At 43.9% G+C, this 27,719-nt stretch overlaps 1 protein-coding gene and 1 long non-coding RNA gene across 3 annotated transcripts in view; one reads left to right on the plus strand and one right to left on the minus strand.

The window, feature by feature from the left end:
• ZSWIM6 (zinc finger SWIM-type containing 6) overlaps positions 1–7,652 on the minus strand; it is a 191,677-nt gene extending 184,025 nt beyond the window's left edge. Inside the window, exon 1 of the mRNA XM_054715228.1 lies at positions 6,920–7,652. Within this exon, the coding sequence (XP_054571203.1) occupies positions 6,920–7,652 (733 nt within the window). The remainder of the gene's footprint in view (positions 1–6,919) is intronic.
• Positions 7,653–8,296: 644 nt separating this feature from the next.
• On the plus strand, positions 8,297–17,196 carry LOC129148729 (uncharacterized). Of its 2 annotated transcripts, none has more exons than XR_008555694.1 (2): positions 8,297–9,224; positions 16,963–17,196. It is a non-coding gene; the product is annotated as an uncharacterized LOC129148729 (long non-coding RNA). The 2 variants fall into 2 exon arrangements; XR_008555695.1 differs by having other exon boundaries at positions 8,297–8,724.
• Positions 17,197–27,719: the final 10,523 nt, after the last annotated feature.

The following is a 27,719-nucleotide window of genomic DNA, read 5'->3' on the forward strand; positions in this document are numbered from 1 at the left end:
TAATATGCAAATTGTCCCCTCGACCAGGAGTTCAACCAGCAGGCAGGCCGGCCAACCACCCATGTCCCCTCCCCTGGCCCGGCTGGCCGGACCCCACCCAGGCATGAATTCATGCACCAGGCCTCTAATACACACACACACACACACACACACACACACACACACACACACACACTGAGTGGCCAGATTATTATGCGTTCAGAGATCATAATAATCTGGCCACTCAGTGTATGTTAGCCAACTCTAAACTAATTCTCACATAAGATTTCTACAAATATAAAACTGCATACCCTTTGAGTAACAGAGTTCATTTACTATCAGCTGAAAGGCAATCTTTAAGTTCAAAATGAAAAGCAGATTTTGCACTGCATTCTCTCCAAAGCCTGCTTTAAGTTACCTATTATTTTTAAAGAATTGAAAACCATGTACAAAGTGTATTCTCAGCAGAACACAGGCACTGAAAGCAAAAACTGGAAAGATACTCAGATTTTTTAAACAAATATAACCAACATACTTTTTATTTATTTTTAAAAAAAAATTTTTGAGACTGCCTAGGATTGAGAACAAGAGTCACTTCTCATGGGACAAGACTATGTAAAGTAACATTTTTCTCCAAATTATCACTTGATACTAATTTCTCAGAGATGGAGAGTATTCCCATCCATTTAAAGGAGGAAACAGCTCATGTTTTCTAATTTATAGTAATCCCTAAACATTAAAGTTAGCTATCTCAAAAAATTAATAAGCCTCTAAGAAAATTAAGTTAGGTTTTTTTACTGTGAGAAAGTACTGTTCTTAAAATTGTATCATAGTTATTTGAAAGGTGACTAAAAATGTTTTTTGTAGGTTCGATGTAGTTTATTATATTACCATCTAAAAAATAATGGCCTATAATCTGCTTTGTTTCTAAGATGTTTATACTTACTTGTAATCTGCTTTCTTTTCTAGGATATTTGTCCTCAAATATAACAGTTGAGGGTTAACAGCAGTTCAAGTTTAATGACTGCCCTATAAAAATTTCTAATGCAACCTGAGTTTATCATATGTATATGCAAGTAAGCTTCTTAAAGACAACAAATTCATTTTGCATCACTGAAGAAAATTAATTTTCTAACAAAAATATAAAGCATGCAAGCATGTGGAAATTGTATAGATCCAATCGTGTAATTTTTTTTTTTAAAGAATAGGTTACTAATTTTTAGAGAGAGATGGGAGGGAGAGAAAAACGTCAATGTGAGAGTGCAAATCTTCTGCCTCCTTCACCCCCGCCTCCTTATGGAGAATGAAGCATGCAACCCAAGCCAGGAATTGGACCAGGAATCAAACTGGCAACCACCTGGTGCACAGAACAACGCCCAACCAACTGAGGTACACCAGGCAGGGCCAACTGTGTAATTTTTCAAAGGGATAGCTTTCTTAAAAGAAAACATCAGTCATTCTTCCACTCCCATCCTTTTCACTGAACATATTACTAGCTGAAATCATACATTAATTGAATTCTCTTAATATGAGTGTGAGCAGAAAAAATATGCTTGTCTGTGTCTTTCCAAATGAAACATTTGGAGTTAGAATTGAAAGCAATTGATTATCCATTGTGAAAAGAAAAAAGGCCCAGGATAAACATCTTAAAAACCGGCCAGGACATACTCAAGACAATAATAACCTGACTTGCTCAATTAATTACAGTAATTCTTCTATGAAAGCACACATTCCACAGTCATCCTAATGTTTTTAAAAGGAAAGGCATCAAAGTCTCATATCTGCAAAGGGATGAAATTCAATGCAAAGCTGGGAGAAACAAACAATAGGAATGGCCTTTTCTTTTACAATCCAAGGGTGTACTCAGAATACAAGAGTGAGACCAGAAATTAAAAGATTGAAGAGTAGAAATGTTTTCTTAATCCACATCTGCAATTCTACCTTCCAGTATTGTTGAAATCTTACATAGCTACAAAAAAGGATTGTCTCCTGAATACTTTAGATTTGAACCAACACTAACCATCAGAGAACTAAGTATTATAACAAATCCCAAGATTTGTTCACCTAAAACTGAAAACCTCACTTTCCTCAGAACAATGCTGAGCACATATGAGGAACTCACTTTCAAAACCCAATTTGTAAGGAAATCACATCTCAATTCACATAGGAAATAAAAAATACATCTACACCTAGTTCCAAATTTACTTTTATGTACTTTTTCATTAATCAAAAGGCAAAAAAGTATAATATCTGATTCAAAATTGTTCTATATTAACTACTTTAGTTTTGAAAATGCATTCAATAAAATGTACCATCATCAATAAGTAAAACACCCAATTCTAAAAGTAATTTAGAATCACATCTTTATATAATCATCTCCGGTCTATAAAGAAAATCAAAATACTCAAAGAAAGGCCAACAAATCAACCCTAAATAAATTAGTTAATTAAGTTTTTTATGCATCTTAAGTCTAATAACGATCACCTTTTATTGCCTTGCCACCCCCTAAAACACAAAATTTTAAGTTATGAATCTTAAAAGACCACAAAAGTGTTTACCAAAGTGAAAAAGTAATCAGCAAAAAAAAAAAAAGCAACTCCTTTTAAAAATTAACTATTTCCTTCTTATATAAAACCCTAGTTTTGTTTTAAGATTTCTTGCCTTTAAAATTATTATTTAGTCACAAATAAGGAAACTGTGTCTCAAAGCCCCCCAAAAAATGGATGTACAGCAACCAGGTCTTCAGAAAGGGGATACACACACACCCAAACAAAAAATATAAATAAACTAAAAAACACAAGAATAATTTTTCCAAGATTTTATTACAAAAATACATGCTTTTAGTTTTAAGACTAACCTAACCGTAAGACAGACATAAAATGAAAAGTAAAATTCCTCACAAAATCTTGCCTATTCACAACTGCCCTTCTCCATCTTTTCTCCACTATTCAATGATTGTGTAACCTTTCAAGATATGTTTATGCATCTATATGTACGTCTTTTTTGTTTTAAACGGAAATTGCAGCATACTATATGAACAATTGGCTTGTTTTTAAACAAAATATTCAGATCACCTTTTCTTGTCAGTACATATACTAGTACTAGTAAATCTACTTCACTTTTTTCGTGGTTGCATAGTATTCCACAAGTACTTTTTAATTAGTTCCCTTCCAATAAAAGGGTAGAATGATTCCAACCTTTTAGAATTGCAAACCTTACAGCAATGAGCATTGCTCACTGTACAGAACAACTTTGTGCATTAATATTAACATATCTGAAGAGAAAATTCCTAGAAATGACTAAAAAATATTGTCCCAAGCAGCATGGAAGCAGCATCCTCTTCTCCCACCATCTTTTCAATCTATTTGAGTACTGCCTACCCATCTTGTTGATAATGTGATAGAGGAAGATAGTATGTTATTTTTACTTGTGTTCCTTTATAAAAGAGTGAAGATGAGTTAAGCTCAATCATGTGCATTTCTTTGTGAATGTGTTACCCATTTTTTTAACCAATTTTTTGGAGTTCTCTGCCAGCGTTTGGTGGAGCATACTACGAATATTTGTCCCAGTTAGCTGTTTCAGTCCAGCAGGAAATTTTTACATATTTTTATGCAATTGCATTTATTTTCCCTTATAATTAAAATTTTAGGCCATATTAGATAAGTCTTTCCCAGGCAAAATTTTGGGGAAATTTTTAATGTGACTTCTAAGTCATTGCTTAAATTATATCGATAATATTTACATATAAGTTCTAATATATCATTATTTAACAAAAATAAGTCAACTACGCTTTCTCTAAACCTTCCTATAATCAGCTAATGGAGAGCTCTGCACCAATTAAACACTACTTACAACTATCACACTAAAAGTGTACTTTTTTCCTTTAAATGTCTTCTTAAAACCTAGGAGTTGAAAAATAACTAGCAAGTATGTTCAATTCCTGGGATGTCTAAATTCTTTGTCCCTCAATCCTGAAATAATTTTCAACAGTATAAATGTAAAAAATAAAGCCCAACTACTGTATTTTCCCTATTGTAATTATAATTTAGTCGTCTCTACAAAAGTCAATAAATAAATACTCCTATACAAACAAACTTGTAATTTTGCAATACCAGAAAACCGCTTATGATGCGATCAATGCTGTACTCTGTTATTTCATTTCAGGTCCTGAAGTGAAAGAGTTCAACCTCAAATCACAAAATTATAAAATAGGCCTCTTGAGTTAGTATTCCAGTTCAAACCACCACTGAGAGCTAAATTAGATGGTTAATCTAGCTATTCTCTCCATTCTCCATCAAAAATGGAAGGAAGGAAGGAAGGAAGGAAGGAAGGAAGGAAGGAAGGAAGGAAGGAAGGAAGGAAGGAAGGAAGGGAGGGAGGGAGGGAGGGAGGGAGGGAGGGGAAAATTCTGGTCATAAGTTTTCTATCTCAGTGCCAGCTGCCAGGCATTTAACAACCTTCCATCTCTAAGCTGACTGGCACAACAAGTAGTACAACTTGGAAGTTAAGAAAATTGGCAGAACTCAGAGGGGGGAAAAATTTTTTCCACAATTTCTGCAGCACTTGTTTAGCATGTATGTGTTTCTAAAAGGGTGGTCAACTCTTCAAAACTGTAAGAAGTAGCATACTACTTACTTCACATGAACCAATGCCAACTCCATTCAGTGGTCTCCTTCCCCTTTGGGGACTATTCAAAAAGTTAGTATTTTCTTTTACAACTCGCCCAGGCCTCTTCATTGATGAAAGCAGGCAAAGCCCATGCTGTGTGTCTGTCTCCTAGAGAAGATTGCATCTTTTATTTATCACTCCTTGGCTTTATTTTCACAGTGAATTCCTGGCTTAAATGCAATCAGCCAAGAAACCCTCCCTATGTGCTCTCCTGTCATTCCTCATTGCTTGCAAGCAGAATCAAGCACAGAAGGGGAGAAAGAAGAAAAAAAAAGACTCAACGTTGCCAGCCAAGCCATAAGAATTCTCAAACTCTAGTTAGTTATATTGAGAATCCATAGATACCTTCAATCCGTTTCAACCTGGCAGCAGGAAAGGGGAAAAAAAACACCACCAAAAACTTGAAAGTATGTTAATTGGGTTTAAAAAAAAAAAAAAAAGATGGATGGATGGATGGATGGATGGATGGATGGATGGATGGGTAGCCTCAAAAGTTGAACCCCCTCTATGACAGAAGGATAGGGTGCTGAAAAGGCAACACTAGGGGATGCCTTTGGAAATAATGACCAAGCAGAAAATCACATTTGTAGATTGCATTAGAATTCAAATTAAGCAGACAGGATTAAAACAAATCTGAATTCTCTCTTGGAGCCCCTATCGACCCCCACCGAACCCCCAAAGACAAGAATAAAAGGAACTGACTACGGAAAAAGATAATTAAAAATAAGAGACAGCGATGCTTCCAAACCTCTCCCCTTGCATTAGGTACCCGGTTCATCACTACAATTTAAAGTACACAGCAATATGGGAAGGAGTAGAAGAAATAAGCCGTTTGCAATCAGGAGAAAAATATGGGGAGGGAGGGGGGTTCACTATAGCATTGTTCTTTTCAGTCAGCTCCAACATCCCCATCGCTATGGCTGAAAAAGATATCTGGCCAGAAAAAAAGAAAAAAGAAAAAAAACACTGAGGGGGCGGGGGGGGGCACAGAGAAAGCTTTTAAACTCCGTATCTGAGAAAACTCTCATGGTCTACCAGAGAAAGGAGGGCTGTACAGCTTTAAATCACAAGTCCTTCTCTCGCCTTTGTCAAATACCTTCTACTTTACAAGCCCTGAAAAGAAATAGAGACTCTTTTGTTTGGTTTCCCCTTCTCGGAAGGTGACAGAAAACTGAAAGGGGCACAAATAAACCTGAAAATGAGAACAAAGTGCGGGGTCGTGCCCGGCTGCCAGGCGGCCGCGCCGGGAGGGACGCGGGAGCCGCCGCGGAGCCCCTCGGGCTCGCGCCGGTGCGCCCGCCGGCGGGAGCGCAAAGCCCGTCACCGCTCCCGCTCGCACCGGGCGCGACCACCGGCAACCCAGCGCCCACCTAACTCCGGCGGCAACAGCCCCGGGGCCCCGCCGCGGCCCCGAAGAAAGAAGCGCAAGCCGCTCCTTCCCGGACTCGCGCCATTTAATTCGGGGTGTCCGGGGGCTAGATGCCCCCTCAGGAGAGAGGTTCCCTCAGGAGAGGGGCCCAGCCCGCCGCCGTCCCCCCGCCCCCACCCCCTCCGGCGCTGCTCCGAGACGGGGGAGAGGGGGAGGGAAAAAGAAATTTAAATCCCCGGTGGCCCCGGAGCTCGCCTGGCCAGACCGGACGCCGCAGCGACTCCGGCGCGTCGCGGCCGCAGCCCGTCGAAGCCCCGTGAGGAGCGGCCGCCGAGCAGCATTCACACGCGTGCCCTCCCCTCCTCAACGAAGGGGCGGGAGGGGAAGAGGAGAAAGAAAGAGGGCGAACGACAGACGAGGGGAGAGAAGAGGCACAGCGGAGCGCGCGGCCGGGCCACCGGCTCGGCTCGGCCCGGCCGGCATTGTCTGCGCGGCCCGCGCCCCCTCCCCCGCCCCGCACGGCCCCGTCACACACCCTCCGCCAGGGCCGGCCGGCCGGCCGCGCCTTTGTCCACATCCACCCCCCAAAAAGGCTATCAGCCCCTCCAGGACATGCTCCCCGGGAGGAGGGCACCCGACACCCACCCCGCCGACCCCACCGCGGGGAGCGTCCTGCTGATTCATTTCCCACTCGCACCGGCCCGTCCGGGGAGACAGGGGGCGGGGAGGGGCGGGAGGAAATGGGCGCTCCGCGCTCGGGAGGACCGTCCGGTCCCGTGAGGGCACCGGGCAGGGTGCGGGCGCAAGCCGGACTGAAGGGCTGCTCCGAGGGGAGAGGGCGGGCGCCCCGCCCCCGAGGGACTGACGAGTGGACAGACGGCCCCGCGGCTGCCCGTGACTCACCGACTTGCAGGACGTTGTCGACGCAGCCACTCTCCAACAGCGCGATGCCCCGGCGGAAGGGCAGCCGTGTCTCGTCGCCGCCGTCCGCTGTCCCGGCCGCCCCCACCGACGGGGCTCCGGCTCCGGCTCCGGAGGCGGCGGCTGAGGTGGCTGCGGGCGAAGACGAGGAGCTGCCGCTGCCCGCGCCGCCCGCGCCGCCGCCCGCGCCGGCGGGGCCGCCGCTGTCGTCGCCGGGGCCGCCCGCGGCGCCGCTGCCGGTGTTAAAGGACGAGTACATGCAGATCTCCCGCTCGCTGCGGGGAAAGGACCAGTAGACGATGCGGCGCTGCACCGGCTCCGGGATGCGCTCAAAGCGCTCTTCCACGCGCTGGAACGGCCACTTCTCCGCCACCTTGCGCGCCGCGATGTCCAGCAGCGACTCGGGGCTCTGGGTCTTGCCCGGCGGCAGCAAGCCCAGCGCCGCGCCGCCCCCGCACGCAGCCGCAGCCGCTCCGCCCGCCCGCGGGCCCGGCCGACAGGCAGAGCTGTAGCCGCCACCCGCTCCGCCGCCGCCGCTGCTGCCCCCGCCGCCGCCGCCGCCCGGCCGGCAGCACAGCCGTTTTGCGGGAGGAGGCTGCTGTCCGCGCTCCGCCATGACCGCGTCGCTTCTAACCCGACAGCGGAAGTGCCGGGACCCTATAAACGGCACAAGGAAGCGCGACACGCACACGCCGCCGCGACGCCACGCTGCCATCTAGGGCCCGCCGCTCCTTGTATGGGCCCAAGAGGTGGGGCCTCCGCAGTGACGTCAAGGCTGAGGCGGAGCACCGATAGGGGGACCTCGGGCCAGGGGCTGGGCTATGCAAATCGCTGGGCTCAAACATAAATAGAGCACTCGGCCGACACGGGGGTAGCGGGGGTGGCGGGGTTGGGCGCTCGCTGGGCTGTGAGAATGTTAGGCGGCTGCGATGCGGGGGGCGGGGCTCAGGTGGGATTCCCGTGGGAGGGGGCGGGCCTCCGGACCTGGCCCACGGTGGGTGGGTCTCTGCGCTCCCTGCTACTCAACTTCCCTTGCCAATTCCCAACCTTCTTTTGATGTCCGGCAAGTGAGGACGCGCCTCGTGGGTCGCAGCGGGGAGAGAACGGGAAATGGGGGGTGAGCCCGGGCAGAGGTCCTGCTAAGTGGGGGGCGGGGCCCACGGGCCGAGGCCCCACCCTCCGTCAATGCATGCCCGCCGGGGGGAAAAGCCTTTGGGCGGAGGAGGCGCTTTCAAAACAAAGAAATGCGGCGTGGAGCCCAGGGGATGGGGGTGGAGAGGAAGGCGGAGGAGGTGCGGCTGTAGTCGCCCGGCTGCCCGCTTCCCCTCCAGCTAGCCCGGGGGAACTCCCCCCCCCCCCCCCAACCCCCAGCCAGGGCTGCGGCGGCGCCGGGGAAGAGGGAGGAGGCTGCGCTCGGCGGCTGTTTTCCACTTCACTTTTGCAGACCCGGGTGGGGACGGAGAGCGCCCGCTCCGCTGCCCCGGGTGGCTGCAGCGCACGCGGCTCCGAGCTCAATGTCCGCTCTGTCCCGGCGGCTGGGCTGGGGGCCGAGCCAGCCAAAGTGTCCGAAAGCAAGCAGAGCGCTCGGAACCTACCCCGCAACTGGGCGTCGGGCGTTCCAAGCGGGCCGTGGCAGCCCCGCCCTTGCGCTCCCTCATCCCTGCGCGGAGCTGGGGAACTTGAACTGGCTCTCGTCACCCCCGCGGCCTCGCCGATAGGACACCGCTTCGGTCCCGGGTGCGAGATGGAAGGTACACCCGAGCAGTGGATTTAGCAAACACACCTTTGTGAGTACGCACCCCACGGGAGCGCGCACACACGCCCCTCGAGCGCGCACGCACCACCCAGCCGGCTGCAGACCCTAATCCTGGGACGCTTGGCGGCGGAGGGAAGCTGCGAGCGCGCTCAGTGCGCACTTAGACCTGCGCCCCGGCCCGGCACCGGGCTGCGGCGAGCCCAGGCGCTCCGGACGCACGCCGCGCTCTCAGCAGTCCTGGCGGCGCCGGAACGCCCCATCCCCCCGGGAATAGGCACTTTGGGGAGCAGGCAATCGAGAGCGAGTGGAGATTGCAGCTTGCTGCCGCGAGGGCGCCGGGGAAGGAGAAGAAGCGAGTCCCGGGCTGAACCAGGAACCCTGCGGACATTGTTCTTCGCACTCCACAGAGCTCGGTCAAATCTGGGTCCAAGCCACGGACTTTACTTAGCACGTTAGAGACATCTTTACTCTTTGCCCCACCATCCGTTTTTACTGTAAACCGTATTACTGGTACTATCGCTATTGTAGAAGGTAAACTGCATCTCATTTGGCACTTTCGCATCTTTTAAGGTTATTGGTTGGCACCTCGTTGCCTAAATTTAAAGGAATAGAGCGCTTCCGAGGTTTTTCTTTTTAAAAATCGCCCACTCAGGGCCAAGGCCTGGGAGACCTTGAGCTCCAGCTCTTGGCTCTTCCCCGTGTTAGGCCTTACCAAGCCTCAGGCTGCAGGTCCCAGGGGAACGGGACACTGGCAGACTTTCCATAGCAGCCTTACTTGTTAGGAAAATTTTGGTGACATGTTTTTGTATATCCCTCTGGTATTTTTCTGGGCACCTCCTCAATGCTTAGGAAAAGGCCTGGGCAGAAAACTGGAAGACTATAGCAAATGGCAGAGGGAAGGCTCCTTCTTCCAGTTGTTTCATTTCTGGACCTCTCAACAATAAAACTAATTTTTATATTTTTAAAAAAATGGTGATTGGAGTACAAAATAAGTCGAAAAGTAAAATACAATTTGGGCTCTATAGGTTTGTATACTATCATGTAGATTACCAAGCACTGTCATAGACATATACACAAAGAATCGCTGAACTGGAAATTTAAAGATGACAAGACTGGTGCCCCCAGACAAGGTGACTCATTCACGGTCATAGGAGGTGTTAGTGGAAGAAATTAATTCATACTGAACAGGAAAATAGGCACCTTTGGAAGTGCCTAACGTTTAAGAGACCTTGATTTTGTAACGAACCAGAGACCAGATTTAAGTAAGATATTGTCCTACATTGGAGGGACTTAGTTTCACTCTAATTTGAAGACAAATCCAGAGCCACCAGCTCAGCCTGACCCAGTTGTCCCTGTCTGCAGCTTCTTACCTGGAGACCACTCTCGCCCTCTTGAACTGTACTCTTCCTGGTTTCCCTGACGCTTCTATCTCTCCAACGTCTCCAACTCTTCTTTCTCTGCCTTGTTTTGGGGTTTCTCTTCCTCCAAACTGTTTCATGTTCACCCTGTGCTACAGCCTATCAGGATCTCTTCTCAATTATTGGTGACCCACCCCTTGCAGGGTTTCCCCCATTTTCAACTCGAAACCATGGTCTCTGCTTCAGCTCACTTATTTCTTCCTGATGGCCAGCTTCCTTTTCTGTTGCCAGAAGAGTTCTCATGGCCACCTCAAACCCAAAGTACCACCATTCCCTGGAAACCAGGTTCTCTTCCTTCCCTTAGATTGTTATTACTCTTGCCACCGGTTCATAGGCAACTCCCATATCAGTTTATTGTCTATCCCAGCCCTTTTCACTGCTTTATTATTCCTCCTCCTCCCTCTCAGAGCCTCCTCACTATTATGTATGTCTGCATAACCTTTCTGCTTCCATATCCCCCTCCAACCGGCTGCTTTGCTTCCTGAAGTGTGATGGTGTCACCCTTTAAATGGCTCCCTGCTGCCTCCTGGAAAAAGTCCAAACTTAGATACGATCTTGACCAAACCCAGTTTTCCAGCCTCATCTCTCACTAAAACCCAACAGAACTTCCACTTTCCCAACAGGAATTTTGTTAATCCCAACAAGACTTCTCCCACTACCCCAGAAGTCATTCCCACTTTCCCATTCTGCACATTTGCTCAAGATATTCCTGCTGCCTGTAATGTCTCTTCCCTTGCAACTTGTCAAATTCCTACCCTTCCTTCAAGGACTTACTCAAATGCCACTTCCTCTGAGAAAACCCACCTGGATGTGTGATGTCTCTCTTCTCAAGCCCCTCTAACACTTTGGATCTTTCTTGTGACATTTATACCATTCTGCCTAGCATCACAGTTTTGTTCACACTTGCCTGAGCCATTCTCTCTCTTCCCTGGTTAGATATTCTCTGAAGGTTGGGATTATGCCTCAGCCATCTTTGGAGTCCCAAGTACTCCTCACTGCACTGTAAGGCTTCTGTCTCCCCAGAGGTCAGCTACACCCATGAGCCAAGGGAGAAATAAGTAACAGTATGTCATCGTTGGCTGGTACTTGTGCCATCTCTCACTTTTGGGGTATTTACAGTGTTTTTTTTCTGGTGTTCATAGAAATCATTACTAAATTACTTATAATTGCTCTTTTCAAACAGACCTCTACCCCAGGGACCAAATCAGGGCTAAAGGCCTCTGGTTTTGCTCCCATGTTTACCATTGGGCAATGGTAGAAAATTAAAGTACAAAAAATCTACAGCTTCCCAAATGCAGTGACTCATCATATCACACCACACCACACCACATTAGCCAGTGTGGTCAAGAGCTAGGCTCTCAGGCACACTTCATAAACAAGACTTCCAGGACTCCATAAACTAATGGTGCCCAGGAAGAGAGACACTTCTCCCCCAGCACCTGGCCCGTTGCAGTTGGATGGACGGATGGATGGATGGATGAATGGATGGGTGGCAGGTAAAGGAATTTATTTGAGAGTCCTGTTCAGAGAACTATTGTGACTCCTCTACTTGCCTTTAATTTAAAAGTGAAAAATATGAATTAAATTCAATAGATATTATCCAATTCCTGGAGCAGTAGTTTTTCAAAGAGAAACCCTTAGAGTCTCCCAGATCATAATGCACACAATTTTGGAACTGGGAAACAGAAATTGATACTCACTCCCCACATGAATCTCCTGTACAATCAAGTTTGAAATGTATGCTTTGGTGGCAAGAACTTCAGAGTCCCAGCTCTTAGGAGGATGCCTACAGAAATTAAAAAAAAAAAAATGGCATTGATGTCCAACCAGTGTGGCTCAGTGGTTGAGCATCAACCTATGAACCAGGAGATCACGGTTTGATTCCGGGTCAGGGCACATGTCCAGGTTGTGGGCTCTATCCCCAGTTTGGGGCATGCAGGAGGCAGCCGATCAATGATACTCTCTCATCATTGATGTTTCTATCTCTCCCTCTCCCTCTTTGAAATAAATTTTACATATATATATATATGGCATTGCCTCACCATTATTGCTAGTCATCTGAGCTAATTAGGAGAAATAATTTGCCATTAGTAATAAGATTCCAATACAGGAGAATTGAATTAGGCCTAAGGAACCTCAAGTCATTTGAAGATGAACACAAAGTTATGCCTGTTTCCATGTTCTTTCTTATACTGGGACATACTTTTACTATATTAACCAAGGCCAATTATGTTCCTGGACTATAATTAATTGTTTATAAAGGAAAAAAAGACTAAAACAGCAGTTAGCCTGTTAAGGAGGCATTATTCTCCCCTCCTGTAGAATGACAAGGAATTCTATGAGGCTAAAACAAGTGAAAATCATAAATGATGCTTCATCAAAGTAAAGTGTCCAGTAACAGTAAAAAGTGCCATGAAAATCTTTGTGGTCAATCATTCCCTCCAAATAGATTCTTGGACAAAATAAGAAGTGGACAGGGAATGATCAACCTAGAATTGATTGAGTTAAAATAAGTGCTCCATCTTGAATAGGGGAAAATTTTTTATTCGTTTCAACTTTGCTAAATTCTAGAAAGTCAAACCACTAATATTTTACTATTAGTATTTTTTAGAGTAGGTGCAGACAGTGCCAGGCCCTTTATAAACAATAACTCATTTTGTGTCCCAGTAACCCCCCATAAGAAACAAATAAACTGAGACTCAGAGAAACTTGCCAAGGATTTTTCAGCTCTAATCTGGCCAACCAGGAGTTCAAGTTTAGTCTGACAATAAAGGCAGAATTTTCTCCATTATCCATTCTTTCTGAAATTTGCCTGATCAGAAAAATTGCCCTGAGTACTTGTTAAAATGTATAGATTATTTTCTCTCTCCTCTGCAGAAGGCTTCAGAATAGGCAAAACTAGGAAATATCACAATTCAAGGCCACATTATCACTAACACACTGTTTTATTCCTTAAGACACACCTTTCTAGAATTTGCTGTAATAATAATACGTGTATTCAGCTACCGATCAACCAAACAATCCTTTCCATCTTACTTCTAAGAATGGTGTATTATGTTAAGATGAAAGCCTTTAAAGTTACAATCTAGAATTTTGAAAAGTAAATCATTATATCTTAACACATACAAAAAAAATCAGGTTGGCAATTTGCTTCCAAACAAAGTTGCTTCAAATTTTGTAATTTGGAGAAGGAAAAGGTGTTTGCTTTTGTTAAATATTAGGTAACCTAAAAATATTTATTTCCATTTTATTTACCTCCGACAACTGGGAGGAAAACACTCCCACTTTTAAACACTGAACAGGTAGCACTGTGGAAGAATCATTATTTAGAAAATGAATGATTTTCTCAAAATATCACCACTCTTGCAGATTATCTCTGATAGGTGAGATAGCATATGAAAAACACAATTAATACATTAAATATTAGAGTATAAACATATTCTCTAGGGAGACAAAAGATGCTCTGACATGTATGCAGGACACATTTGCAGAAAATGTCATCCCCCAAATCATTTCATAAAAATACAGCACGAGAATTTTCGAAGTGGATCAAACAATATTTGCTTATTCTCATCCCCACCAGGAAGAAGTAAAGATTTACAAGTTAGACAACCACATAACTTTAGGGGGCACCTTATCCTACATGAGCTTTACTTGCATTTAAGAGACAAGCATGAAAATTTAAGTTAAAAATGTGAGCCCTAGCCAGTTTGACTCAGTGGTTAGAGCGTCGGCCTGTGGACTAAAGGGTCTCGTGTTCGATTCTAGTCAAGGGCATGTACCTCAGTTGCAAGCTTGATCCCAGCCTGGGTCAGGATGTGTGCAGGAGGCAACCAATTTATGTGTCTCTCACCTATTGACGTTTCTCTCTCTCTCTATCTCTTCTCTCTCTCTCTCTCTCTCTCTCTCTCTCTCTCTCTCTCTCTCTTTCTCTCTGTCTCTCTTCTCTCTCTCTCTCTGTCTCTTTCTCTCTGTCTCTCCCCCTCCCTTCCACTCTCTAAAAATCAATGGAAAAATATCCTCAAGTGAGGATTAACAAATAACAACAAAAAATGTGAAAGCCAAACTCTAAAATGTATTTATTAAGGGCATTTTATCACCTACTATATTTTTAAATATTTAAAAACTCATTCCTTATCAAGAATAACATTATGGCAATTCAAAAAAAAAAAGGAATAGCATTATGGCAATTCAGATATGAAAGTGTCACTTCCAATGACTTCATTCAAACCCAGAATTAGATAACTTGTGAAAATGAAGCAGTCTCAGCAAAATCTGATGTGTCAGATATTTTTTCAACCTGAAAATCTATATTAACACCTCCACAGAGCCATACTACAATAAAACTATGATTATGCAGAAACTCCGTAAGAACCATCCTGAATAGATAATTTTCCCCAAAAAAACTGATCTACTTTTTAACTACCAAACCCCTTTTTAAAAGCTTAACCTTATAGGCTAGAAATCTTTCTAAAACATGACAACTTAGTTGACTTCTTAAGCATAAAGTCTCTTTATAGACAAAACAATGCCCTGAAGATGTGCTAAGGCATGTAAGATGGTTGTCTATAACTAAAAGTCCCAGATTATTTTCATTCTTTTCTTCCTTCCTTTATTTTTTATGTAGGTTTTTTTTTTATGTCTTTTTATTTTTGTATTTTGGTCTCTTCTACAGTTGTGCCTGTCCCTGTTACTTTTAATTATTGTCATACACCACCCACCTCTTCTCCCTTTCTGAATTATTGCTCCCCATCTGCTGTGGCCTTGGAACCCAGAAAACACACTTGTTAAAATTGTGTGTAAGATAAAAAAAATCAACTAAGTTTCTAATGAGGACCTCCGATCTGGTTAAAAAAAATTTTTTTAATATATTTTTATTGATTTCAGAGAGGAAGAGAGAGGGAGAGAGAAATAGAAACATCAATGATGAGAGAGAACCATTGACTGGCTGCCTCCTGCATGCCTCACCCTGGGTGGGAATCGAAAGGCAACCTCCTGGTTCTTAGGTAGATGCTCAACCACTGAGCCACGCCAGAGGGACCCATCTGTTTAAAGTTTGCATAGTCTTTGTCACATTTATTTTTATTTCCTGCAGACTTTCTGCATCCCAGCTAGGTCCCAGATAAAGAGAGGATTATTAGACGGTCAAACTCTGACAGTCAAATTCATGACAATGACGCTGAGTTGCCTACTGAATCATCATACATGAAATAATATATCTTGAATATGATTTAGATTTAGAGTATTTCATACAATTATAATCCTTTGAAATTTGATGGTTCCCATCTGGAATTTATGGCAATATTCTGAGGGATTTCAGACAAAACAGAAGCTGCCATTTCCAGGTCACACATAAGAAGGGACTGTCATGCATTCCTATTACACTAGTGGCTTCAGTTCACTCTTGAGTGAGGGGGAATAGAGACCAAAATCCTTAATAAGTCAACCCTGTAAGATTCTCTGGGGTTAGGCCCATGCAGGCTGCTCAGGCCTGCTCTCAGTTCCTTGAACACTTCCTCCCGAGGGCCTTTGTCCAAGAGTTCCCACTGCCTGGAATGCTCTCCCTCCCTGAGCCCTGCAGTCACTGCCTAGCTTCCTCCTACTCAGCTTAAACATACTTCCTTAGGAAGGACTGGCTGCTCTGACCGGTCAGTTCTGCCTGTTATACATGCTAGTAGTTACATGTACATCTTGTAGGAGTCCTTTTCAGAGTTGTAATTTTTCATTTAGTTGAATGTAGAACAGATTACCTAGATTAGAAAATAGTAGGTGCTCAATAAATATTAGTTCACTTCATGGAAGGGAGGGAGCAAGGGCACTTGAGCCATTGCAGTTCACATCAAGGCTTGCCAGGAGAGCAATTTCTAACGTCTTACCTTCATTTGATTGCTTCCAAGGCCCGTGGGTCTCTCCTTTCCTTTCAAGAAAAGAATAAAATTGACTCAATGAACATTCAGTAGTGTGGCGTGAAGCTATTACTGCTACATTCTGTCAATCATTGCATTATGCCAAGCAAAGAAATAAGAAGAAAATCTTCGCAAATTTAAAAAACTTTGCCACACTGTTAAACATGCTGCCTGTAACGTTTGTCTTTTGCGTTTTATTTTTTTCCTGGCTTTCATATCAAGTATCTCTCAGGTTTTGGCAATTTTGAGTCTTGTTACTATGGAAATAGGAAGAGATGATATTTTAGCGATTAAGAGGGGGAAATATCCACTATATTGGGATTTTAGAGTTTTCCTCCTTTGATAGTACCTGAAATCTGTGTCATCAGTAAATATTTATTTTTGTGCCTACAATGTGTCAGGCATTGTTCTATGCCAGGAATACCTTCACCTCCAAATTACTACATTAAAGATAAACATACCCCTCCTAGATGCGGGTTCTCAGTCTTATCTTAAGTCAAGTTCAAATTGTGAAGCATAAACTAGGCACCTTCATAATACTTCAGATATTTTATACAGCTAGAAACTTGGGTTTCAAAGAACCCTACTATTTATATACTGTCAATTTTATTTTCTCTATTTCAAAGATAGGTTTTAAAAAGTCAACTTTCAGAGCAAGAAACATTTGATCTTGCTTTTTGTTGTTGTTCCATAGTCTTAATAATTAATTGTTGTTCATACCCACAGAAAACTTGACCAGTAATGACTAAACCTTTTGAAAAAACTGGAAAAGGAAAAAAAAAAAAAAAACAACCACAGTTTACTTGTCTCCTTCATGAGCAAATGTCCACAGTTTCAGAACCTCAATTTTAGAACCTATGTGCCTGTGTATGGTTATATAAGACTTGGTTTTTAACACATTATATAATATCCTGAATTGTAATTTTCCACATCTCATGTCACCAGAAAGTTTCCAAGTTCCCTGAAGGACAGATATGGAAGATTCTAACACCAGCTGCTAGTTCGCTTCTGCATGGAAGTCCAGCCTGCTGCCGCTCCCTCTCCATGTGAGGCATCGGAGATACTGATGGACTGCTCCCCACTGCACTTCCCCACCCCACCTTGACTACTTCTTGCCTGTAATCTGGCTTTAGGAATATTCAGAGGAGGCTTCTACATTAAAAGTGTGTTTGAGCCCTAGCCAGTTTGGCTCAGTGAATAGAGCGTCAGCCTGGGGACTGAAGGGTCCCAGGTTCGATTCTGGTCAAGGGCATGTACCTTGGTTGCACACACATCCCCAGTGGGGAGTGTGCAGGAGGCAGCTGATCGATGTTCTCTCTCATCGATGTTTCTAACTCTCTATCCCTCTCCCTCCCTCTCTGTAAATAATCAATAAAATATATATATATTTTTAAAAAGTGTGTTTGAGCAAGGTCAAGTCTCTAGACTAAAGATATTTCTCTCACTTTATAATTCAACCATTAGAGATTTTGTTCTTTTGGACCTTCATGAGTCCCCTTGGAAAAAATATCAATATCCCCTAAAGGGCTAAAACTTGAAGTCATTATCAATTCATTATCCCAAGGGATTAGTTAAACTGTCTGAGTGCCAACTGCTCCCCCACCCCCCATGGAAAATTAAATTCAAGGCAGGCCCTGCAGGGTGGTGCTAATAGGGAGTAGGATGCTTGGGAGGCGGGTGGGGGGACTCTGAAGGAGCTGCTCTAATTTCACAATGTTATCTTGGGTTTCATTATCTTGGATTCATATGGCTGTCCGTGAAGTTCTCTCTTTTTTTTCCCCACCTTGTTCCACTTTTGTTCCTCTGGCCTAGGTTTATCTGTGTGTGAGTGTGTGTGTTGGCTGTGTGTGCACTATATCTGTGTGTGCAAATATCTGTATATATCCCCAGGTCTTTCCTTCTCAAGACACTGACTGGTCTAGCAGTGTAATCATAAACATTTAATTCAGACACCTTGCTGGATGATTTAGGTATTTTCAGCTTCATTAACAGCTAATCACTACACAATGGATTACTCAGCCAGGGTTTGAAATATGCCTTCAAGGTGGCTAGACTAACTGGAATGATCAAGTAAGGGGACTCCAGGAGGGTATCATATACACACAGCTATTCTGTCTTTGTGAAAACATGAGTTTGCCTCTGAATTGTCTGTGCATGTTTTTGGCAAGTCCCCTTTCTTACTCTCCATTCCTACCCCAGCCCCACCCCGACCCCAGTTTCTGCCAGGTCTGCCTACAGATGCCTCAGTCAAGAAACCTCCCAGAGAGAGGTGAGAGTTCCTTTCATTCTAGCAGCATCCTGAGAGGAGTGCACCAAGGTGAGGCAGACAGGCCAACTGCACCCCAGGGTTCAGGGCCAGGCTGGGAGGTAATATATAGCCAGAAGGTTTAGAAAGGTATCACTGGGGACACAGCCAGGCATCTGCCACCCTCAGAAAATGCTCCTCTTGCCTAAGGAAAAAAATGGCACCAGAGACAGTAATGTGACTCTGGAGCCAAAGTCTTATGGAGACTCCTTCTCCAGCCACTGGAAATATTCTGGTGAGTATGGGGGTTTGGTTGGTATGGGAGAAGATGAGAACTCCATCCCCCACCCCACAGATCTCTAGTACCAACACTGATTTTGATTAATGAAAGCTTATCCAAAGTGGCAGCAGATTGGGGTAATGCCCTGGGCACAAGCCTAGCCATCCACTTGCAGGTTTAGTTTTTTTCAGGTGACACAAACCAGTAACACCTCAGGCCACACCAAGTGCTCTGTGGGCAGGACTAGCCCCATTGCCCTTCCCAGGACCATTTTCATAGCTGGTTGAATTTATCAGGGGTTTTCTCTTAACATTTGTCAATGGCCACTGTCAGGTGTTGCCAGGGTTGCAAGGGAGAAGTTTCATTTGGTTGGCTGAGCAACTGTATTCTATAACCAATCCAAATGCTGTGCCTGGGGGAGGGGGGCGCAACATGATAGAACAATATCAAGCACAGGCAGACACATTCCGGGTACTAATAAGGCGTCTGGAGAAATGGAATTATAGTGTGCAGGAATCCAATGCCCTTCTCCGACTCCGGCCATGGCGTGGTTGCTGTTCAAAAGGTTACAACCTAAGTTAAAGCCATTCCCACTGATTGGAGGATATCAAGATTTCAAAACAGGGGAATAGCAGTTGGAAGGAGGAAGTAAAACTCCTTGCTCATTGTGTTTTACAGCCTTCCTTTAGTAAAACTGCTGAATTGTAATTTAAAATATTCCACCCTTTCAAATAAATTAAGTGCAGTCCTTAAAAACAGGAAATGAGAGCGGCACACACGTATTGTCAACTAAACAGTCACAGACCCTGTACCACAAAGCGAAGCTGAAAATCAAAAAAGCAGTCCTATGAATTCACTTTAGAAAGATGCTAAGGAGGGTCACCACCAAGGGAGACGTTATGCCTCTGGCAGTGCACTTTTGGGCTAAAACCTGAAGGCTAATTAGGAAACAAATGAAAGACAAACATTAGCTCAAAGGGAAATTCAGATCTTGCAAGATCATAGATATTCTGAGATTCAGATAAACCTTTTGGTTAAGGAAAGTTCGAACAAACTTTGCTGTAGCAATAGCTGAACCCTCCCTTCAGAGAACGTAACTGCCAGTCAGCCAGATGTTCCTATGCAACTCTGGTAATATATACAGCAAGCAGCATTGTGTTGCTTAAAAAATACGTTAAGCTTTTGTGCAGTACTGATTTCACGTTTAGTTATCAATATAATCACCAAACTTTAATATTTTTATTGTCAGTTTTTGTTCAGTCACTAGAAAACTTTCTTTAGTCTTCTTGCCATGTCTCTGCCTTTGCTCCCTGACCTGTTCCTTAGAAGGTGGAGCTGCCACCCAAAAATACTGATGGAAGAAGGGAAGCGAGGGAGGAAGGAAGGGAAGAAGGAAGGAAGATGCTTCAATGCTTGTTTCTCTCGGGTCCCCTCCCCTATTGTCCACGTCCCCTATCCACACCAGACTCTTCTGCTCCTGACGAACCCCACAATCGAGCCAAATTGCTTGAGCTTAGTTTCAGGCTGAAATGGAGTTTCTGGGTTTTGCATTTAATTTACATACACTTTGAAGTATCTCAGAATGAGAAAAAAAAGAATAAAATATTCCAAGACTGAGTTTCAGACAATTTCACCTCCCACTTCCATTAGTATAAAGAAAGAATATGCATGAGCAGAAAGTGATCTTGAGGAGGTTTGGCAACAGGACTGCCTTGCGAGTTGCTCCAAGACCCTCGGCTGCACATTTAAGTGCAATACCCACCTAACTCTACCCGCTGCAGACCAGTCGGACCCACCTGGCTCAGACTTTGCCTAAGATCCTCGAGCACCTAGTGGAGACACTATACTAGCAGGAATCACTATTCCGAAGGGAAAGAAACTTGGAAAGTATTCTTGGTTCACTTTTTGTTGCATGTGTTGCTAAATGCAGGTATTTGTGCTGTGGGCAATGTCTTAGAAAGTGATTTAACCCACTTGCAGAGCCAGACATAACTTATCATGTGGTCCTATGATTTGAACCCCATTCATTTCTCCCTTCTGATTACTTTAATTATGTTTGTGTATTAATTACTTAGGGCATATTTTTATTTCAGAGGCTCTGAAGTCTTACTTAATTTTTCAAACACAGAATCTAGCCTTCTCTCATCCTGACCTTATCTGCTCTCTTCAGGAACAGATCCAGGAGGCCAGAAAAACTTGTCACCCACATCTAATCTTTGTACTCAAGCAATTGGATGAGGACTGGTGGGTTAGGAAACTCATCGTTATCCTAGATCCTTTCCCAGCCCAGCAGGCACACCCACATTGTCATTGGTGAGTATTCTCAGGGTTAGAACTGTCCAGAGCTCTTCAAATTGGTGCTCTCTCTCCATAGTTCATATTTCAAGATAACTTCCAATGAGAACCATACAGTCAGTAACCAAAATAGTAGGTTATAAAACCTACTGGATCAATGCAAAAACAAAAATTCAACTGCTAATTTCAACCTGCAATCAAACAGTAAAGATCATCCATGTAAATTTCACCCTTTTTCTTTCCTGAATCACAGCCTCTAATAAAGAAGGAAGAAAATTTCATAATACAAAGTAGAGAACTGAAGAAGAAAAGGCCTGGGATAACCCACAACTAAATTAGCAGTTGCCGGCCATGAAGGATCACAGAAGATGGGATCAGAGAGGGAAAGAAAGACAGGGGAGTTTGCATGAAAGTGTGAAAGACACATTCAGTCTGCACCCTCAAGAAAGTGTCTAAGAGAAAGTAGGCCAGACTAACAATGAAGTTAGGGTGAAAAAGACGTGAGTTTAGTTTTCAAAATGTCATGTCCGTATTGAGTGTCCCTTTGGTTCAAACAAGAAACAAAGGGAGAAATCGAACAGCTTCACTGACAAGCAGAACAGTTGGCAAAGGGTCTGGGGTAAAATCTTAGGGAAAGTTTCCATGTGCAGCCCAAAAACAGGTTGGAAGAATCATGACGTCCCTTGAGCTGGTCTCTGTTTTCCCAGGTCCTGCTTTTCTCATTGCTAACTAGTCCCCCTTTCAATCTGCTCTTATCTTTGCCCCATGCTATCACTGAAGCTAGGTCTCTCTGTGAATTTATTTCTTTTAATTTAAATTTTTAAAGCCTTTATGGGAAAGACTTTCCATTCATTCACATCAAACCATTTAAAATATGATTTCTCAATAATGTATGATTGATTTATAAAAACCTATTTATGTTGACCATAAGAAGGGCTGACTTGATGTTATAACAAGACCATGACCAGGTGATTTTACTAGTGGTGACTCTTTCCACAAATAAAACAGAAGGCTTGTTATTATAAAGCAAAGTGGAAGGGAGGTCTAGAACTTGCTTCATTCTCTGGGATGCTCTTGAGAGTGAGTGTTTACAGATTGCCAGGTTTTCCTCAGTTGTTTCCAATAGGCGCATAAATGGTTTTTTCTTTAGACAAACACATCTATCACAATGAACCTAGTGAAGCTTTGAGTTTTCTTGAGCCTACAGTAGATTTTGGGGACACCATTTATAAAGACCAATGTGCTTTGTTTATATCACTGGAAGCAATAGCCATAAAAGGAAAATTGATAAATAAAACTTTATCAAAATAAAATATTCTCATCAGAAGAGAGACCATTACCAAAATGAATAGGCAAACCATAGACTGGAAGAAAATATTTGTGAAATATAAATTCAATAGAGGACCAATGTCCAGGATGTATAAAGAACTCTTACTCAATAATAAGAAAAAAATTATTTTTGAATGGACAGAAGACTTAAACAGACAGATCATAAAGGAAGATATAGGAAAAGCAAATAAGCATATGACAACATATCAAATGTCCTTAGTTACTGGAAAAATGCAAATTAAAACCACAATGAGATATCACTACATCAGGATGGCTTAAAGTAAAAGGGTTGACAACTAAAATGTCATCAAGGATGTGGAGCTACTGGAACGCTTATACACTGTTGGTAGGAATATCAAATGGAGTACCCACTTTAGAAACAGAATAGCAGTTTCTTTACAAACTAAACACACACCTAGCCCTTGATTAGCAATGACACAAGTAGGTCTTTTCCCAAGAGAAATGAAAACATCCTATATAGTAAAAGGCTAATATGAAAATAGACCGAATGGCGGAACAACCGGTCAATGTGATGTGCGCTGACCACCAGGGGACGCATGCAGAACATAGCGGGCATTGGCAGCAGCGCGATGGTGGAGCAGGTGAGTAGGGGCGCCAGACCAAGGTGGGGCACCGGTCACTGTCATCGGGGTGAGCCTCTGTTGGTTACTGAAAATTCTTTGCTCCCGCACGCTATGATTCTGCCTGGCACTTGCACCTGCTGCCGGCACCTGGCGCTGGCCCTGATCGCTTGGCGCCGTCAGTGGGTGTGAGTGGTGGCTGCCAGCCCTGACCACCCCTGAGGGCTTCTCCATCTCCCCTTGCTCCTGAGGGCCAATGGAGGCTGGCAGCTGCTGCCCGCATTGGCTGATGGCGCCGGCCCCGCTTGCACCTGCTGCTGGCGCTGGCCTAATCGCTCTGTGCCATCAGCGGGTGTGAGCAGGGCCAGTGCTGTCAGCGCGTGGGAGTGGTGGTGGCGGGAGCAGGGGCTGCCAGCAGACAGGGGGCTGGGGGCCATGGTGGGAGGGGCTGGGCAGGGGTGAGGAGGATGGGCCGAGACCGGCTCCTGTGCCCACCATAGCCTCGTGGCCCACAGTTCCTTTCAAGGTGCACAAATTCATGCACTGGGCCCCTAGTATGTCTATAAAAAGACTTGTATACCAATGTTCCCAACAGCTTTATTCACAATAGCCAGAAAATGGATACAGCCCAGGTGGCCACGCACAGGTGACTATATGAAACTGTGACTTAGTCATGCAATGGAGTACTATTCAGCAATACAAAGGCATGAACTACTATCACACACTAATGTTACTAAACCTCAAAAACTGTATGCTGCATGAAAGAAATCTTATATAAAAGAGTTATTTCTATTTGATTCCATTTATATGAAATTTAGAATAGGCAAAACGAATCTGTAAAAAAAACACAACTGGTTGCCTCTGGAAAGAGGAGGGGCAATAATTGACAGGAAAGTGGCATGGGGGAACTTTCTGGGGTGATGGTAATATTCTATTTCTTTATAGGCATTCAGGTACACAGGTAAACTCAGAAAATATACACTGAAGATTTTATATTTCACTGTATATAAATTTCACATAAAAAGAAAGTATCGAACTGAAGATTTTAGGTGGGAATTGGTTGATGCCTACAATTTACTTTTAAAGGCATGAAAAAAAAGATGGATTAATGAAGGTGGGATGTGTAGATACAGTATGTGATACAGCAAGAATAGTAAAATGTTAAAGGTAGAATCTACAAGATGTTGGTTCACTGTGAAATTCTTTTAACTTTGTGTATAGTTGGAAACACTCAAAATAAAGTACTAGGGGAAAAGCAATGTGATAGTCTGACCTGTGGACCCTTTTCAGTTGTTAGATCTGAATGCTCTCTTTTAATATTCATATTAGATTATAAATGGGAAAGATGAAGGCTTGGATTTGGGAGAATCTCATATCTGACTTCTTTTTCTTTTCATGTCTAGTCTTTCATACCTTTTTATTTTAGCAAACAAAAGAAGGCAGGAAATGGTTATTATGAGAGGAAGGGAGGGGGAAGAGACCTGTGACCCTTAAAACACAAAAACCTCCTACTGTAAAATATTGAATATCAAGAGCAGGCAGGCACGCCAGACTTGTAGAATCAAGAAATTAATGAAAACACCGACACTGCATCATCCTCAGAACCACTGAGGAATGATAATTACAGACAGTATTTCTGGAGCAGACACATAACCTTGATTCCCAGGATACCCCCTAAAGCACTCTAATAGTATGCTATTTGTGGAAGGTTTTTCCACCTTTAATAACAGGGAAATAATGTTAGAAGGAAAGAAATCCCTTATTTAGCCACTGGGGTGTCATTATGAAGCCTCAGCTGAAGGCCCCCTTAAAAGCATCCATATGGTAAAAGAACATGTTTCCCCCACAAAATAAAAACTGAGTACATCTGAGACTTCTGAACATCCTTTTCCTTGGATTTTAAAGTGGATTTGTGCATATTTGTGAAAAAAAATTTTATGATGTGCAATCTTCCAAAGTGAATGGTTATTTATAATTCATAAAAGACCTGAGCACAGGAAAATTCTTCCCTTTTATTAGCACTGTAAAGTTAGACCAGCTGATCTTTTAGTACATATTACAGACATCAAATTCTCCATATGGGTGAAGTTTCTCTCCCCGAACTAAATGCACGGAGGCAGTGCTGCAGAAGCTGTTGTTCAAAAGCTGGCGGGGTCCAAATCTCTTTTGATTAAATGTTAAGTAAACAAACAAACAAAAAATCACTCTCAGAGCCAGTCTCTAAAGACACAGAAGGGAAAATACTCGGAATGCTCAGCATGCTTTTGAAATCTTCCACGGCCTTTTGTCAAATACAATGGCATACTTTTTAATGAATTTTCTTTTCTGTTTCCAACGTTTAACCGTCGTCTTCGGACACAGTTGCCACATCATTTCCTCTCAGCTGCTGCTGGCTGCTTGTGAGTCAGAGCCTAGGGTCATGAGCAGAAGGGACTTGAGTCGGGGAACATGGGTGCCCGGGATTTGGACCCATCACAGGGAGCTCTGGCACCAAGGGCTCCCACCCAGCTGCACCTGCACCTCCTGTCGTGAGATCACAGAAAGTTTTCCTAAAAGAACCCGGCTCATTAGCTCACCCGCCAGGGTCCCATCTGCCTCGACTACTGGCGTGTCATGGGCCCACAGAAGAGGGTTTCACAGAATCCTGAGCCTCTAAGTTCAATCTGAAAATAACACATGGTTTTGCTGTCTTTAAAGTTCCCTGCCCTCTAATATTCCAGGTGGGCCTTTTGAGCTCTATCTTAGAAATATCAGGAGATAGCTGAAACCGGTTTGGCTCAGTGGATAGAGCATCGGTCTGCGGACTGAAAGGTCCCAGGTTCGATTCTGGTCAAGGGCATGTACATTGGTTGCGGGCACATCCCCGGTGGGGGGTGTGCAGGAGGCAGCTGGTCGATGTTTCTCTCTCATCGATGTTTCTGGCTCTCTATCCCTCTCCCTTCCTCTCTGTAAAAAATCAATAAAAAATATATTAAAAAAAAAAAGAAATATCAGGAGATAGAAACTCTTTCTGTACTCTGACTTTTAAATACCTTGACTTAAAATATAGATTGCTAACTGCCAAACACACAAAGCCAACTCACCTATAGGACAAGATGCTTGGTCAAAAAGGATTGCCTCGCCTTGCAGGGAAAAGGGATGAATGATCCAAATGCTTTTTTGAGGAAGTTTTTCACCATCTTGTGCTGCCTGACTCAGAAGGTAAGAATGAGGAGATCTCAGCCTCTTAATGATATGCCAGCTGCACTGTGTAGCACCAGCAGTGGGTCTGGAAAAGGAAATATTTATTCCAAGGGCCCTGACAACATCGTCATTAAGTCATTCGCCCACTCCTAAGTGGTTTGCATTTTACAAGATCCAGAGAGAGAGGCCCATGAGCTGTAACTCTAGGCATGTGTTCCCCCTTTCCACCCTCAGTCTTATTCAACATATCTAAGCACTGTTTGGAAAAAGCTAGATAAATGACAAAATAAAAAAATGCTGTCATATTTGTTTTATTTTAACACTTTCAGAATTTATTTCCCTATCACATAAATGAGTTCTTTCACATCCTTCCTCCTCATCATCTACCACCTAAAATACCAAATCATTACGTAACACAAATGTTAATTATCTACTGGGTCATATTCTTTATTTTTTTTTGGGGGGGTCATATTCTTCCATCCATCCATCCATCCATCCATCCATCCATCCATCCATCCACCCATCCATCCACCCACCCATCCATGCTACAAATATTCCTTGAGTATATACCATGTGCTAGGCCCTAATGTGAGATTCGGGCATGAATAATTTATATAATCTTTACCCGTCAGGAGCTACTAGTCAAACAGAAGATGTACTCATCTGTGTCTCCTATGCCTACATTGAACACAGTTAACTTTCTGTTGTTGCTTCATCAAGGCAAGAAAGCAGGAGTGCTTACTTCGCCCAGATAATACCTCTAGATTCATGAATTTTGCCGACTCCATTTCTTTGCTTGCCACCCACCCTGTCCATTGAGACCTAATACACAGTTATGAGAAAAACTAATGGTTTACTGCAGTGAGAGCAAATATCAGGACATAACTCGGACAAGACACAGAATGGTGTCAAATACTCAGCCTGCATGTCTAAAACTTAACCATTGCCAAGCACAGTGTATTTGCTTTTCTCTCCCCTTCTCCGGGTCTTTGGGGTTACAATTCATCTGGTTAATTCACCTCAGTTCACCCTCAGTCCAATCACCTTTCTGTCCCCAGAGACAAGTCATGGAATCCTGTCTTTTGGGAGGCCCGTGTATAGCTAGCTGCCTTATCCAACTTCCACTGAGCTGAGTCCTTTCAAAAACTGTTGCGCTTTTTTGGGGCTTGGGAAGGGAACTGAATTGGAAAGAAACCTGGGTTGAGGAGAAGATGTCAAGAAGGCACCCAAGGCATCCCTTTGGGCTGCATCCCACAAAGCCTCTAATTAACACTAGGGTTTGTTTATGTTATTTCATACACAGACCAGACAAACTCCCTTGGCCAGAAGTCTCCATTCCTAGGACAAGCCCAGAGCTCCCTTGGCCTGCCTGCTGCAGCTTAGCAAGCATAGATTTCAGTATACATTCTTTATTTTTAATAAAGAATATGACCCAGTAGATAATTAACAGTCGTGTTACAAGTGGGTCAAGATATGGACCCTCTTAGCCCCAGAGGTAGCAGGTCAGGACTGGAGGCAGCTGGGACAGCCGCTGTGAAAGGCAGGTCTGCTCTGTCCATGGCGGGGCTGGTCAGAGTCTTCTGGAGAGATGACCAGAGGCAGAGTCCCCAGGGAATCTGGAAGCCATAAATACTGGTCTGCCATCCGTCCCAGGAGCTGGTACTTGGTGCAGAGGCCTGCCCCAGCCCTGGAGTTTTACCCTCATTCTCAGTCCCCTTAGCCCAGCACACCAACAGAATATAGTGGGAGCCACTTATGTGATTTAAAATTTTCTAGTAGCCACATTTCT

Source organism: Eptesicus fuscus, chromosome 4 (genome assembly GCF_027574615.1).
Source record: "Eptesicus fuscus isolate TK198812 chromosome 4, DD_ASM_mEF_20220401, whole genome shotgun sequence".
NCBI lineage: Eukaryota > Metazoa > Chordata > Mammalia > Chiroptera > Vespertilionidae > Eptesicus > Eptesicus fuscus.